Source organism: Parasteatoda tepidariorum, chromosome 10 (genome assembly GCF_043381705.1).
Source record: "Parasteatoda tepidariorum isolate YZ-2023 chromosome 10, CAS_Ptep_4.0, whole genome shotgun sequence".
NCBI classification, from domain to species: Eukaryota; Metazoa; Arthropoda; class Arachnida; order Araneae; family Theridiidae; genus Parasteatoda; species Parasteatoda tepidariorum.
Window position 1 is genome coordinate 19,780,502 of NC_092213.1, and position 16,552 is coordinate 19,797,053.

Here is a 16,552-nt window from a genome sequence, read left to right on the forward strand (position 1 = left end):
TCCACGAGTGTCAAAATGCATTTCCTTCATTTGCATGTGGGCTTTTTTCTAGAAAATGCGAGAGCAGTCAACGAAGAACAAAGTGAAAGGTTCCATCAGAAAATGAAAGATAGGGAGCTTAAATATCAAGGAAGATGGGACAAGAACATGCTCGACGACTCCTGTTAGATGCTAACTCGAGATCGGCATAAGGTTAAGCATAAAAGAAGACAGTGGCCCCCACCCTCCACCCCACGCTCTTCGACGCATTCTTGGGCAATTCTAAATTCCCCCCCCCAAACTATTCGTTTTATTTAGCATAAAAATCCCCCCCATGCTGTAAGTGGGTGCATCATGCGCCCACCTTCCCCCCTGGTGGGGGCCCCTGAAAGAAGATCATCAAAAATAAATTATAAAGAAAAATGTGCATGTACTTACATAGAAAGTTTTCCTTTTGTTTTGTTTTTTGTTTCAAACTTTCATGTACACACACAATATTTGCTATTCTTGGTCAATCGTTAATTTTACGTAAGCTTACCTTAATGAAAATTAATTAAAATGATATGTTGGTGATTTTCTTCTAGAAACTTATGTAAAAAGTTTAAATTCAAGGAACGTATTGTTTTTTCTCTTGACCAGAGGTAACTTGTACGATCTGGCATATTTTTCTTTCATTTTAACTTACAAAAAATTTGCCTTTCGCTCAAAAATTAATTTACCTTCACAAGATTCAATTTAAATAGATTGAAATGAATAAAGAAGAACGGTTACCAGACAGTACATGCACAATTGTTTAAGTGAATTCCTTTCCAAATGCGATTTTAGTAAAAACATTAATATTGATTTTACAAAAAATCCTGACGTGATGGTGGAAAATGAAGGTCATTTTCGGAATCAGCACATCAAATAACATATAAATCAACAATAACTTCTCTTGTATTTTTCCAAAACTTCAATTTCGCAGGTTTGTGTAGTTAATTGATCAAAATAATAATATAAATTTTAAAACATACAATGATTTTTTAAAACTTTTGGAAAAATAATGAATGAAATTAGAACACATTAAATTTTAAGTAAATTGCACTACCATACATACCAAAATTTTACAAAAATGTGGGGGTCGACTAATGAGTATGGTAATAAAGATGGAGATATGATTATGAAATATTGAAGCATTTTTACTAATGAAATATGAGCAACTCTGTATCAATTTAACTATTTCAAAAATTCTTTTTAATATGTTATATACAATTTTGCATTTTCTCTCAAATTTTCTTTATATAGTAAGTTTTTTCAGAAACAATACTTTATATTATGTTCAGAAAAATATCAAGAATAAGAAAGTTAAGATTATTAGTTCAAGAGTAATACAAAAAATATAACACTATAAAAACAGATCACCACAGATATTTAAAAAAAAAAAAAAAAGTAATAAGGGAATAATAGAACATCAATTCAACAAAATAGAATTTTCAATTTTTGGCAAAAAGCAGACAAAAAAATATGTAATTAGATAAGTAACCCATACCAAAGTTTAAGGTTTAAAATCAAATGCTGAGCCATATCTCAGGCGCAATTACCGTAATTTTCACAAACAATTCAATATATGATATTTTTTCTAATAAAAATTTGTCAATTTAAACCATTTTTTTCACAATTCTTGTTTTAATTCTAATTTACTCTGAAATATTTATAAAAAATTTCAGACACGAAATAAATATATTCCTTAAAATTGTTATAATAATAGAAATCAAGACATACTGTTTAACCAATATCTTAAATTATTATAGGGTAAGTACGGATATGATTAAACGTAACTTTAAATAAACTTGATTTTTAAAAAAATTTTCACTACATTTATGAATGTAACAGGCATCACTAACTTACTAAAGATGTCATGCATAATAATTTAGCAAAATACCAAGTATTTGGCAGAACACTTTTGAAAAAATAATTAATAATTTATATGAACAAATAAATTTAATCACCATAGAAATATAATTATAACTTAGCTAAATTATTGACATGATAAAAGATGTAATATTCTTGCTATATTATTTCTAATACAGTACCTACAATATCCCGGGACTTTAACAGGTTTGAAGAAATAGATCGTAAATCAAAGATCAAAACTTTCCTCATACAATAAAAACAAAATGTTAATATTATATTCAGTACTGTTTTATATTCATATAATCAACTTAAAAGTATTCATTCTCATTAGAGTGGGAAAACTAAAGATCACCCATCAAAGGTAGTATCCAGGAAATAAACAGACCATAAGAAAAAACTACTTGCCCTCTCTCATATCTCTTTAGATTATGAAATTTAACTGATAAAAAATTTAAATTTGAATATAATCTGTCGTGTAATGTAAAAAGAGTACTAAAAAAATTTTCAAAATGTCAGCTTTCAGATAAAAAATAAAGATGAAAGGGAAAAAAATTATAAAAGTTAATAAATGGAAAAAAGCATCTACATAAAACGTTTTTTAAAATACCGCGCAATCATAAAAGATGGTATACAGAAGCGAAACAGAAAAAATAAAAATCGCTGCCTAATTTAGAAATGAAAATTTTTAGTTAAACATTTCAGTTTTCCAATTACCATATTTTATTATGTAACGTCTTGTACAAACAAAGAAAAATAAAATTGCTACTATAGGAATTTCAAAATTTATAATAAAAGAGAAACAATAAAAAAATAAATAAAAACATTTTAAGTGTTGTTAGTATGAATATCTTACAATGAACACCTCATCAAATCATATGGTATGTATTTTTTTAATTTCAAAACAATAACGGGAAATTTGATCAAAACTTTGACATTACAAATAGTGAAATTACATAAACATAAATAAAGTATAAAAACAATAAGTAACAATACTAAGATATATCACTTATTTGCTTAGTTCATTATTAAAAATGATATGTAAACATTTTAAAAAATTACTATGAACAAATAAGCATGGAACAATGATACTGAAAATGTAATGGAGTTACCTTAATTTTGAGTAAATTTAATAATCAACTTTCTTACAAACGACACACGCAAAATAAAGTATGAGAAAAAGCTAACTGCGATCAGTGCGACTCTGCACAGTATGATGAAAATATCAAATTAATATAAAAACAAGAGAAGAATGATGCAATTTTGACATGTAAATAAATTATTCCAGAAAATTCCATTCAACTTCTTACACAGATTAAATTCAGACTGTTTTCACGCGTTTTCCGCAAGTGCGTGAATACTCAGATTCGAATTTGACCATGAGACACATATAAAAATGTAAATGGATCAAAATTAAAACTTTTCGGTGAATCTCATGCTAAAGAAGTTGTGAGAAATGGTATTTGCTTATTTTAAAGATTTTTGTAAATTGTTTTTATAAATTTATGCGATTTCTTTTACAAAAGGGAAATTTTCAACCTTGGAGTTAGGGTTAACCACCCGAAAAAATAATGAAATAATTTTTTTTCTCAATAATTGTTTCTTTAAAGAAACATGGCAACAACCTTAAGAATGCAAATGAAGAATAGCTGTGAGTATTTACGCGCTTTAGGATAATTCTTAAATAAATTATTAACATATATTTTGCTTGTGTGTAAGTATTCATTTTACTTTATGTATCTTTGTTAATGAATTTTCAATACTATAATTTATGTATACAACTTGTACTCCTCATTCGGCTTATCAGTCACGCACTCTTATTAACCTTTTTTCATTGTAAGAAAGTTGCTCAAATTGTAAAGAAATCGTTACGAAATTACTTTAATTTGATTAATAGAACATTTTATATCTTTATATTAGTGGTAATCGATTTCAATGTGGTTTCTAACTTTCACTATTTCCTTGAAGAGTTGATCGTGACAAGTGCTTGGCCATCTTACAGGTATGGCGTCCCTAACGCCTGCAAGTGGCTCGGGCGGTGTAATGGTTTAGTGTTCCAAGTCTTTTTCTACTGTTGTTGTAAATTTGGAATTTCTCTTATTGTTAACTTGAAATTTTTGTGAATGAATTATTATCGCGACGTAAAATGGTTAACTATGTTGCCATTTATTAAAGTAAATTCTTTATATAAGTTTCATTAAAGCGCGTCTTGCGAAACATCGCAGCGTATGTAATCCCTTTATTTGTTGTTTTATGTTACTGCCATTCTCCTTTTATGTTTGTTTCATTTAATGCAACCTCAATGCTGTTTTAATCGAGCAACTTTATCAGTTTATGATTTATGTTTGTTGATATCAAGATACTGAAAATATGCGACTTGAATTCGGCACTGTTAACGAAAGCGGGAAAATAAAGCGTTGCGCTACTACTTTTTGATATGTATCTATACCTATCGTTATGTATTATACATTAAGTGGACATGGATTAAAGTGCCAATTCTGTCGATTTAAATGATAGAATTATTTTTCATTTTTAAAGTATGTCATATTGCCAGTCTGTTTGAAAAACAATATTTTTGAACTTCTAGTTATTAAAATTTTATATATGATTTGTAAATTGATTACAATAAGTAGTATGACTAGAATATTATAATGTGCACTAGTTATTTCATGTTCAAGGTATTTAATGTATCAAGGTATGAACTGGATAATAACTCGAACTACTTATTTTGTGACCATTATAACTAGATTCTTAAACAATGAAATGCAGAAGTTTTTGGTTTTATAGTCAATGTAACGTTAATTGTTTCCTAACTTTTGAGGATGATTCTGTAATTAATCTCTCTGTTTGACTATAGGTTAATTTTGTTATTCTAATAGTAATTTCTTAGTAAATTTAAGCATATTTCTTTTAAAGATGTTTTTTTTTTCTTTTAAAGATGTCTCTTCAAATGCTCTAGATTTCTATCAATGGGGTTAGAGCTATCTGTTGACTTGAAAATTAAAGAGTGAGAACTGAAACAATTTAAGAGTGAAAAGTATTTCTATTTTAATAATTATAATAAATACAGCACAATAATGTGGGTTTTTTTTAATGCGGCTTTCCCTGATAGCAGAATTTAAGAAGTAAATTTGCATCATTTTCTTCAGAAATTCAAATTTTTGCAGAGATTACTGTATTGTAAATTTTCAGCTTAATCTATATGGTGCATAGCGTTTTTAAAAAGAGCTTGAAGGTGCTTTTTTCATTTTTTAAAAATCCTTAAAGGTGCTTTTTTTATGAGGTGTTTTTAAAGAGTGCCTAATTTTTTAATATGAGATTTTTCTTCTTCTTTACCATGTTGATTTTCACAAATTAGCCAAATTGTGATTTTGCATATTATGCGAAAGCATGGTTATTATATTGTTCTATTCAACTATTTTACGATTCATTCAACCACAATCTATTTTGGCATCTTGGTGGTTCATAGCGTGTGAAACCGCCGATCATTTTGCATGTTTGGTGAAATACTTGTGAGCCCATATATGTCTACTGAGCTGGGTTTGGTGAGATTCTTGCACTCTCATGTACAACTATGCTGCATTTTGCAAGGTATTCTAAATTCCAGGCTTCATTTTCCAGCTTCTGAAATCGAACCAAAAAATCTGTCATTCTTTTTATGTGGCTAATATAATCAAGAAAAGAGTTCTTTGTCAGAGACTGATTATTTTATCATGATCATATAAAGTCTTTGAAAATTATTTTGCATTTTTTCAATGTAAATAGTGTTTAAAAATATTTTTTGAGAGCTAGAAAAGTACTTGAAAGATTTGGCTATGCACTCTGATCTAACTACAAGTAGTAAAATATGCTAACTTAAGGTCCTTATACATAAAAACTTAGTTTAAATTTAATGGGATGATTCGCAGAAAATATAATAAATTTCCATATAGTTAAACCTGTCATCTAGTAACTGAAAACACTACTTTTATTCTTTACATTTTTCTCTCGATTCATCTTTTTAATTTTAAACCAGTAAAGCCATTATAAAAATGTGCCTCAGCAATTTTACCCAATTTATTGTTTGCATTTTAAAAGTAACCAAGAAATTATGTGAAGTGCATGCTGCCTTGCTGGAAGGTTTTTAATAGCTTGCTATGATCAATAAGATTAAAAAGAGGACAGATTTAAGTAATGGATTTTGTGCAAAAATTATTCTTAATATTTGTATGTAGTAGAGTTGGCAGGGTTTAGTACTGAATGGATTAATCTACGGTTTAATCAGTCCTGTCCAAAACCCTTTTATTCAAATTGTCACAATTTAAAAAAAAATATTGTAAACGATAAAAGGTAAATTTTTTAAGAGGAAAAATAAAAACAAGTTTTTGTTTTATTAAAAAGGTTTATTGTTATTTTTTATATTCCAATATTTATTTTTATGCAAAAACATAATTTATCAGTATTAAAAGCATATTTGTTCGTATTTAATAATGAGGTAATCACTATTGTTCATTCAAGCTTCAAAAACTATAAATCTTTTCCTATTATATTATATTATTTTCCTTTAATAAGTTAAAGCAAATTGTATATAAAGTATCAAATATTATTAATGTATGTAATTAATGTGTACAATTGTTACACATATAGAAGGGTCTGTCCAGACATTTTGTAAAAAGTCCGTTTTTGTGAAATTGGGAAAAAATTACTCATAATTTGTCAATATAAAATAAACGTTAAGTCACGTTCTTTCAACCAGGGTCCGGTTTTTGTGAATTTGTACAAATAGGGTCCGTTATTGCAAAAAAAAAAAAAAACTTTTTCAAGGAGTTCTTAAATTTTAAAGAAATAACAAGATTATGCTCAACACTGTAAAATTATAAATAAAAAAATTAAATTTTAGAAAATTAGCAGCAATTGCAGCTACTAAATTAGAGATGAAATATACAAATATTTGGTATTTAGCCTATACTGCTGAATGCAGAATATTCATTTCGGGTGAATAAAGGAAGAAGCGTCTGCGGAAGACAAAATTTAGTTCGTTTACATCTGTTTTTCTTTCCCCTCCCCTTCCTGGGAAGGGTTTATTTGATTAACGAAACAATAATGAAGATAAACAAATTTGTGAAGGGTCCGTTTTTATGAAAAGATATTTTGAGAAAGGTCCGTTAACGAACCCAAATTTCTTCTAAACAGACCCCTGTTAAGTAATTATAAATTTTCTTTAGATGAAGATTTATATACATATTATTTGCTTCGTTAAATTTAAGTTCTTATATTATTTCAATTTTTTTTTCTTCTGTTTACATAATTATGCATGATGTATCAAAACTTCTCATAGCCTAAATAATTTTGCTAGTGAAATCTCCGTTATTTTATTTCTCCTATGTTCGCATGTATGTTGTTGTATTTTTGTGCTGTGATAATGTTAAAAATCAACTATTACTGTTCAATACTGTTGTGTACAAATTATACTCAGCAAATAAGTCATAAAAAGAAAGGTTATGTTCCTTGAAATAGTTATCAATCAATATATTGTTAATATTTTGCTATTTTTATACCTTTCAATTAGCATAATCACATTAGTGCTTGTTGTGTAATATATTAACGCCTTTGGATTTTTCAGGATGTAGGTTAAGACCTAAGTAAAGTTTTTTAATGCGCTTATCTAATAGTAAAAATTAGAAAATGATGGCAAGGAAAATTCTACTAATTCGTGACTTAAAGATGCAGTCTTTGTAATAAAATTTTATTATAATATTACAAATACATTTCTGAACTAATACAATTTTAAACGATAATTAATATGACATTTTGTCACAAGATAACAATCTTTTTCATAATTGTGACTTAGCATTCTCTGTATTGTTATTTTAATTTAGATAAATTTAATTAACTATTTTTTAAAAAAAATGATTTCTTCCATTGTCTACCTTGTATTCGAAATAATTTGTAGTCTGCTGGTCCTAGGCCACAAACCCCTTTCTGACCACCTAGTATGCCTGTTTGTTGTTAATCAACTTTAGGACAAGGACAAACTCCATGTCCATAAATAAAATAATTAAACATTGAATAAAAAATGACATGTATGAGAGCAATAAGCAAACTCATGCATTTCTGAATCGGACTGGGGGGTTTGATGACATATACACGGGTATGTCCACGCCGAATTTACTACCGTTTAGCGGTACGTTTACAAATTCAATTTTAGAAAGTACGGTAGTTTCACAATTTCAACTTTAGGAAAAACGGTAGTTACACAAAATACTTTTTCTTAAAATTTTATTTTTGTATCCCATAAGAAACGATAAATCCATATNGGTACGTTTACAAATTCAATTTTAGGAAGAACGGTAGTTTCACAATTTCAACTTTAGGAAAAACGGTAGTTACACAAAATACTTTTTCTTAAAATTTTATTTTTGTATCCCTTAAGAAACGATAAATCCATATTTTTGTGTTGGATTTTCACAAAATAGGTACTTCTCAGAAAAACCTAGACAGACCCCTGATACATACATATATGTAATATATATGTGGGGTTCACGCCAGTAATGAAAATTTAGTTGTCCTTTAGGACCACTTAGGTATTCAGGGGTCTGTCTAGGTTTTTCGAGAGGTACGTATTTTGTGAAAATTAAAAATTATTATAAAAAAAACACAAAAATATGGATTTATCGTTTCTTACGGGATACAAAAATAAAATTTTTAAGAAGTATTCTGTGAAACTACCGTTTTTGCTAAAGTTGAATTTGTGAAAGTACCGCTAAATTGTAGTAAAGTTGTCCTGGACAGCCCCCTGGTATTCATTAACTAGTTAGAAAACCAAGAGGGAAAAAGATATAACTTTACAATTCCATAATTCATGTTATATTACACATCAGTTATTAATCACCGTATATAACACTGAAACTAATTAGGTTCATCAGCCCAAATGTAATGCTTAAAATATTAATCGATTCAACGTGATAAGAATGTTGTCTACCGTTACCCTTCAAACTTTGGCAAGGCTGTGATCTTTTAATTGAATTTTGGTAACAGTTACCCAGGCTCAAAAATAGACAAATAACTAATGAATTACATGAAACATTTAACAATAAAAATTAAATTTTATTATAACTATAAATTTTCAACAAACATAACCTCAATCATTTCCAGATGCCTTCATGTGCACTCAAATTTCCAAATGGTTATACTCAAGATAAAACTTTTCGTTAACAATAAAAATTCAATTAATTCACACTAAAAGAGACATTTACGAAATAAAAATACTAGCTTATTCTAAATTTACAAAAACATTTAAACTTTAGGTCATTATATTCCTACAACAGATAATTAAAATTAAATATACAAGGCTCACCTTAAAATAGGTATCTTAACACCTGATAGAAATAATTTAAAATACGGAATAAAATGCTCTTCTAAAAAGTTACTAAAAAGGTAAGAAATTAGAGTTTATAAATACACAAGAAACGTGCAGATCACCTTCTGGAACGCCCACCGGGCCTGCAGCTAGACTTGTGGACTAGGAGAACTTCGACTTTCTGACCGCCATTCAGTTCTTTAGAAACATTCGATTTTCTNGTTAATTTATTAATAAAAATTAGTAATTAATACAATTGCTTTGCTACTTTTTGTAAAGTAAAAAAAAAATTCTTTTACTAATTGATAATGTTTTTTAATAGAACAAGTAAAGCCTATAGGAAGAAATTATTGCCATTTTGGAATAATAATGCCCTTTTTTTTAAACTTTTGCACCCTGCCCTTTTTTTGTGCCTAGAATGAGTTCTGCTTAGCGACATTCAGTCTATCACTTCCCGTCAACTATTCTGAGGCTTCAGATCAACTTTCTTCCAGACAACAGCTCATCCGACCAATGTTGCATACTTAGTCGCGGCATCCAGAGACTCTTTCCAAATACCAACCTTTCAGCCTAGATCAACTCACTCCGAGGCTCCAGCTATATCTAAACTCATTCTCGATGATACCGGCTCAGAACACACCTCTAGCAGCCATGATAGATCCTGTCAGCGGTGATGTTTCAACCCAACATTCCATCGGGCACGATCCGCACTTCCGTCGTACTGCTTTTTCAGCCACTCTTCACGCCTCTTATGCTTTTTTCATCAAGGCGAAATAATCCATACTGACCTGTTTACTCGCTCAAAAGTTTCCCCGCATCCAGCGGACGTCAGAACAAAAAAAAAAGATCCATAAGAAAAACCAGCTACAAACCCACTAATACGCCATAAAAGTGATAATCCAATCCTCCTTAAATGTTAATACAATTTATATCCACAATCTACCCCAAAAATCCCATTTTAAAAGGATCACTAAAAATTTCTCATGAAATATCATAATTTTGATTGCATTTAAATTTTATCATAGTGGTGCCATCTATTGAAATATAACCCTTTAAAAAGTATTGATACAAAAAAAACTCCAATAAATTCCTATTTATTACAGTTGAGACCAAATAAATAAATGAAAAAAACAGAGGAGATACTAACAAACAAAATATTACTTTATAAAATTTCAATAAAATCAATTCCAAATGAGCCAGAAATATTTTATTATCAACAATTATGTCAGTACATTAATCTAAAATAAAGCACAATATCTAATTTTGAAATTTCACCGTTTAATCGTAAATTTTTTTTTTATGTGCATTCTGTTATTCCATCTGAATTCCATACCAAGAGTCTGTCTAGGTTTTTGAGAGGTGCCTATTTTATGAAAATTTAGACATAATTTGTGAAAATGTATGCATAATTTATGAAATTTAAATATTATATTGAAAAATCAACACAAAAATATGGATTTATCATTTCTTACAGGATGCAAAAATAAAATTTTAAGAAAAAGTATTTTGTGAAACTAGTGTTTTTCCTAAAGTTGAATTCGTGAAGGTACCGCTAAACGGTAGTAAATTCTGCCTAGACAGACCCCTGGTACCATGTGTTTAAATGAATGGAATTTGATGCAAAAAAAATATTTTTTGTTAATTAAAAGTCTATTTCAAAACAAATTTATCGCCTAAATAAGTGATTTTAGTGACATTTGTGAAACGTTTGGTGATAATTGGCACTATACTGCCATGACCCGGGTTTGCCACAGGCAACTATTTTCAACCTGAGGAGACTATGGCTACTATTTTTAGGAAAAGGAGACTTTTCTGTGCTCCTTGTGAAGTTTTTTTTTTGCATGCATTGGGTTGGCAACCTTAGGCCTGCGGTAGCTTTTAAACACAATGAATTTTTTTTAAAATAAAAATGTTGAATTGTAAATTTGGGTCGTCACTTTTTAATGTGCTCAATTTGCACAGATTCCATTGTAAATCTATTTTGTTTTTCGGACGCCTTTTCAACGAAAGTTTTTTTTTAATGAATATTTTTTCCTAGTAATTTATAAGTTTAATTTTCTATAAATATGTTAATTCTTTTGATATATAAAAATTTAGTGCTAGGACACTAATGTTTATATGACAATTAAGTCATTTAATAAGATTATAGTCATATTTTGTTTTTATTTAGGCAACTATTTTTTGCTCTAGGCTACTAAAAGCAGTCATACTGTTCATTTTTTTCAGTGGCAACCCGGTGAACCCTTTGATGTAAAAATGACAAAAAAATTGTAATAAATCATCATGAGCAAATATATTTTACAATTTAATTTGGATTTTTAATTTTTTTTTATCTTTAGACCAATTTAGTGTTTTATTTAATACTATGGAAATCATGATTCCAAGATTACATAGTGTTAAATTTATCTTAAAGTAGTGCTTGTGTCAAACAATCTTATAACTTTTCATTTTTATATTTCAGATTATCTTGTAAAGTCTATGCATTTTATGGTAACTGTCTTTAATGCTAAAGTTGAGCAACATATGCAGGTTATGATCTAAGAAGCTACTAATTTTATGGTGAACTTTGAGGTATAGAGGTATACGAAAAACTTTATTTAAGGTAAATAATTTTATTTGGTCAAAGTGCTGCCTTCTTATCCACAAAAGAGAACAATGCATCCTCGACCTTTAGTAGCACTTTTAGATGGCAGAGACTGTTCTGTTGAAATGCCAATTTTAAAAGATGTTGCTACTGTAGCATTTTGTGATGCACAATCTACTCAAGAAATTCATGAAAAAGTCTTAAATGAAGCAGTTGGTGCCCTTATGTGGCACACTATAACACTTACAAAGGAAGATTTAGATAAATTTAAAGCATTAAGAATCATTGTGCGCATTGGTTCTGGTGTTGATAATATTGACATAAAAGCTGCTGGAGAGTTAGGTATTGCAGTTTGTAATGTTCCTGGTTATGGAGTTGAAGAAGTTGCTGACACTACATTATGCCTCATTCTAAATTTGTACCGTCGTACATATTGGCTAGCCAATATGGTGAGAGAAGGAAAGAAATTTCAAGGCCCAGAACAAGTCCGAGAAGCAGCTCAGGGGTGTGCAAGAATTCGTGGAGACACACTTGGCATCGTAGGATTGGGTAGAGTTGGAACCGCTGTGGCATTACGTGCTAAAGCATTTGGCTTCAATGTGATATTCTACGATCCATATCTTCCTGATGGCATTGAAAAATCTCTAGGTCTTACTAGAGTTTACACATTGCAAGATTTGCTTTTCCAGAGTGATTGCGTTTCTTTGCATTGTACCTTAAATGAGCATAATCACCATGTTTTCAATGATTTTACCATCAAGCAAATGCGCCCTGGTGCATTTCTAGTGAACACAGCTCGTGGTGGCTTGGTGGATGAGAGTGCTCTTGCTTCAGCTTTAAAAGATGGTCGAATTCGAGCAGCTGCCTTAGATGTCCACGAGAATGAGCCATACAACGCCTTAGCAGGTCCACTGAAGGATGCACCAAACCTCATTTGTACACCACATGCTGCATGGTACAGTGATGCTAGCTCTACTGAATTACGAGAAATGGCTGCGAGTGAAATAAGAAGAGCGATTGTTGGGCGTATACCAGACTCACTGCGTAATTGTGTCAATAAGGAATTTTTTGTTAATAGTGGATATGGTGAAAGCATTAATGGAGCTAGAGGATATAATTACAACCCTAAAGGTGTACCTCATTCCACCACTTTGGAACCTCTATCAACTCCTCCAGCCATCCCAGCACCTCATTCTCAACCCCATTCTACTCTTCAAGATGCTCCCAATCATATGGCCCCCAAACCCGAGAGCTCTGAAGTTCATTAAATGACTCTGCCTCCTTTTTTGCCGTGCCACGAAGTTACATCCCACCTGTATCTGTGCAGCAATCAGGGCTATTAAGTATCTAGACTTTTGCAGCAGTCCTCAGGAGAGATTGATCCATTCATGTAGTCTGAACTGGAGAAGTTTACCTTTGGCATCCAGAAATTGTGATTTTTTGACAAATAATAATTATTGAAGAGTGGATACCTTCTCAGTGTGTCACCAGATGGATTTTAAATATATATTTGTTATAAAAAGATAGAACAAAAAAAATACATTTAAAAAAAAATTAAAATTCATTGAATATGGTGTTATTTGTTCTCTTCTCCTCACTATTTCCCTTCTACCCTATTTGAATATAATTCCACAGTAAAAATGGAAGTTATGCACTGTATTCCGGCCACATCTCTATCCAGTCATCTACAACAGTCTAATGAAATCTGTTCAAAGATTGTATTGATGTGCAAAAAGTATGTTATACTGTGTCAAGCAGTTACAATCCAGTTTTAAGTAGCTTCATCAGGCAAGCTAGTGAACTTTTATTTCTCATGTGACGCTAAATCTACGATTCTTAGTGCACGAAAAGATATAACAAAATATAAAAAAATGTATGGCTTAAGTAAACTGCTGAATAACTATTCTGCCCATCACTACAGCCTTATTATATCAGGGAAAGTAAACTTTAGAAAGTTTCTTCTTTCATCTAGCTTCACAACAATATTATAAAAAGTTCAGATCCATATGTGTTGTAAATTGTGTAATGAAAATTCATATTTCTCAGGCAGTGGTCTGTTTTTATGAGCAGGTTAATAGCTGTGTATGTTCTGAAGTAAATGTCTCAAAATTTGTGTTATATTTTGTAGAAACTGTGGTTAGACAAGCTACCAATCAAAAAGTTTCGTCCCAGCCAAAGTGTTTTTAAATATTATTTGATCTTCTTTCATTGGCTCTGAACATATCACCATAAAATCATTATCATATGCAGGTTTGTGAATTTAAATGAAACAAAAATCCTGGTGTACTTTTAGGTTAAAATAGAATTGTGCATCGTTTGTGCCATGCTTTAAAAGGGATGTGGGATAATTAAAATCTAGAGGAAGAGCAAGTACTGCTGTAGTTTTTTTAGGTGTGAATATTTTCATAAAATTTTGCTTTTTAGCTTCAAAAAAATATTTCATCCAACGAGTTTGTATATGTCTGCTTGATATAGTTTTTGCTTCTTTTTTTTTCAACGTGTCCATAACATTGTTTATGTAAAAAATGCAAGATTTTATGATCAAAATAATTCTTTTTGTAACATAGAAGAGGAAAAAATGGCTCGATGTTCACAATATCCAATTTTATGGGGCAAAAATGCTTTTTGACCTTTTTTCTCCCCTAGATGCTTTAATCCTTATGGATTGTCATTGTGGTATGTAATGCTAATGGCTGTTGGAAAGATTTTCGCCAGTTTTTTTATTTGCGAAAAAAGGATGCAGATGTATTATGAATTCTTGAGTTCTTACTTTGCCCATGTGTGTTATGAATGACTTTAAGCATGAAAATTGTTCATTTCTTACTACATTTGCAATATCTTTGAAGGGAGTATTTCTTTTTGTATATTTTTTTAATTCTGTAATTGAATTATAACTTGAAGGGTATGGGTCAATCTCGATGATCCGAGAAATTGAAAAAAATTAAGAAGTAAGAAATGAAAGAATTCTGCTTGCAATATGTAGAAAATGTTATTTTCTTAAAATTACAGTGTTGTTCTTTTGTTGTGGAGTTTTTCTTAATATTTTAAGGTAAAACATTGATTTTTTAGTATGTTTTGTGTAATGATATCAAAAAAATTGTTTAATCAAAATCTTATTGTTTAAGTTTTTGTAAACACATCGAAAACAAGCTCCCTATTTATGTTTTGCAATTGGAATATTAGTATAGCAAGGTTGCTGTAATATTGTTGGGTTGGATATCATAAAAAGTCTTGGTCTTTTATTGCAAGTAACAACAGTGATGCTTAAAGTTTGCAAAGATACTAGGCAGTATGCTGTTTTTAACGACTGTAGATAATTTGAAATTGATATATTTTACTGTGTATGGTAGCTTTTATTTGCGGTAGAAGGACGCAGTATAATTGTAAAAAGATACAATTAAGTGAATGATAAAATTTTAAATCTTTATATCTTTGCTTATGTTATTTGTGTGAGTTTTAATATTTCTTTTCTCTCTTTCTCTTAATTCAGATCAAGACTGTACTTATTAATGATTGAGTGAGTTCTGTAACATAGAGCAAGTGACTCTTGCTCTGAATTGTTAAAGCTGTGAAATTTTTGCAGTAAATAAGGACTTCTAGTTCAATAGGTTTTAAATTAAGATAAGTGTTTATTTTTTGTGTAAGCAATTCTTTCTTTTTTATATTCAATTAAATTAAAAATTTATATAAAATATTCATTTGGAAATGGATAATCTGGTGAAGTTTTAAACAGACTGGTAAAAACTAGTATGAGAAGTTCTGTACCTTTCTTAATATTCTTTGAGTATTATTATTTATTAAAATTTTAAATTGTTCTTATAAATATTATTTTTCTTATAGAATTATTTGAAATATTGGTGACGAATTATGGAATGAAGAAATGTGTGGAAACAAAACTAGATTGATTAAAAAACTGCTAAATATTTAAAACTTGAAAGCACACTATTGGCTCAGTGTCACAGAACTCATCCTTTCTTAACTTTTGCGCATTTTTTTTAAAAAAGAAAATTTCATTTGGTATATTGTTCCTCAAATTTAATTTTGCTTTCTTTTATTTAGTTAAACACCATCATATGAATTCTTATTTTCTTTGAAGTTGAATATATGTTTAATGAAGCTGTACAAATTTATTTGCTTTTGAGTTACTGTTTTATTATGAGCAGTTTATGTACTATTGTATCAAAAATTGTAGTAGCATAAATTGCAGTACATAACATGAGCTTCATTGTATCCATTACCTTTGTTGTATTATGTCATTGTGTCAGTGTTAATAAAGATCAGCATTTCTCTGACAGAAAAAGATATGCAATGCTGACCTTTTTATAGTTATGTGAATTATTTCAAGAGATTTCTCGAGTATAATAAAATTATAGGTTAAAATAATATCGTGGATTAGTATTTAACGTATAAAAAAAAAAGGTTTTTTTTTTTAAAGTCTTCATTGTTGCTCCAGAATTAAAAATATTTCAAAAACTTTTTTTAGTGTGTATGCAGCTCAAATGGTTTTTAATAGATCAAATGTGTAGCAAAGTTTGAAGCGTATGTAACTTTAACATTAAGAAGTAGTTATAAATTATGTGTTTTTATTCCATTTTTTTTGTTTTGCTCTTAATTTTGGGTTTAAAAAATTTATTAGCATTTTTTCCTATGTAAAATTGTTAAGTGGATGTTTATTGTTAAACAAATTTCATCTTGAAAATCGGGTCAGAATCACTAATAAAAGATTTTTCTTTGCCTAAATGCATTTTTTGTTAAGAAAA

The 16,552-nt window shown here is 29.5% G+C and overlaps 2 protein-coding genes across 11 annotated transcripts in view; one reads left to right on the forward strand and one right to left on the reverse strand.

Moving 5' to 3' along the window:
* The window catches only part of LOC107442554 (growth hormone-inducible transmembrane protein), a 29,707-nt gene extending 26,471 nt beyond the window's left edge, over nt 1-3,236 (reverse strand). Inside the window, exon 1 of one of the 3 annotated variants that reach the window (XM_071186151.1) lies at nt 2,982-3,236. Coding sequence is in view for 1 of the 3 variants with exons in the window: in XM_071186150.1 (XP_071042251.1) it covers nt 2,726-2,739 (14 nt within the window). In the remaining 2 variants the exon portion in view is untranslated. The other 2 variants (XM_071186150.1, XM_071186152.1) reach the window with 2 other exon arrangements.
* Nucleotides 3,213-16,117, forward strand: CtB (C-terminal binding protein). Of its 8 annotated transcripts, none has more exons than XM_016056146.3 (3): nt 3,468-3,583; nt 4,808-4,906; nt 11,670-16,117. In XM_016056146.3, the coding sequence occupies exon 3, from the start codon at nt 11,864-11,866 to the stop codon at nt 13,058-13,060; it is 1,197 nt and encodes a 398-aa protein (XP_015911632.1). In that variant the 5' UTR covers nt 3,468-3,583; nt 4,808-4,906; nt 11,670-11,863; the 3' UTR covers nt 13,061-16,117. The 8 variants fall into 8 exon arrangements, with proteins under 8 accessions (XP_071042249.1, XP_015911628.1, XP_015911629.1 ...); XM_071186146.1 differs by having other exon boundaries at nt 3,494-3,583; nt 4,808-4,994; XM_071186148.1 differs by lacking the exons at nt 3,468-3,583; nt 4,808-4,906 and adding an exon at nt 3,213-3,328.
* Nucleotides 16,118-16,552: the final 435 nt, after the last annotated feature.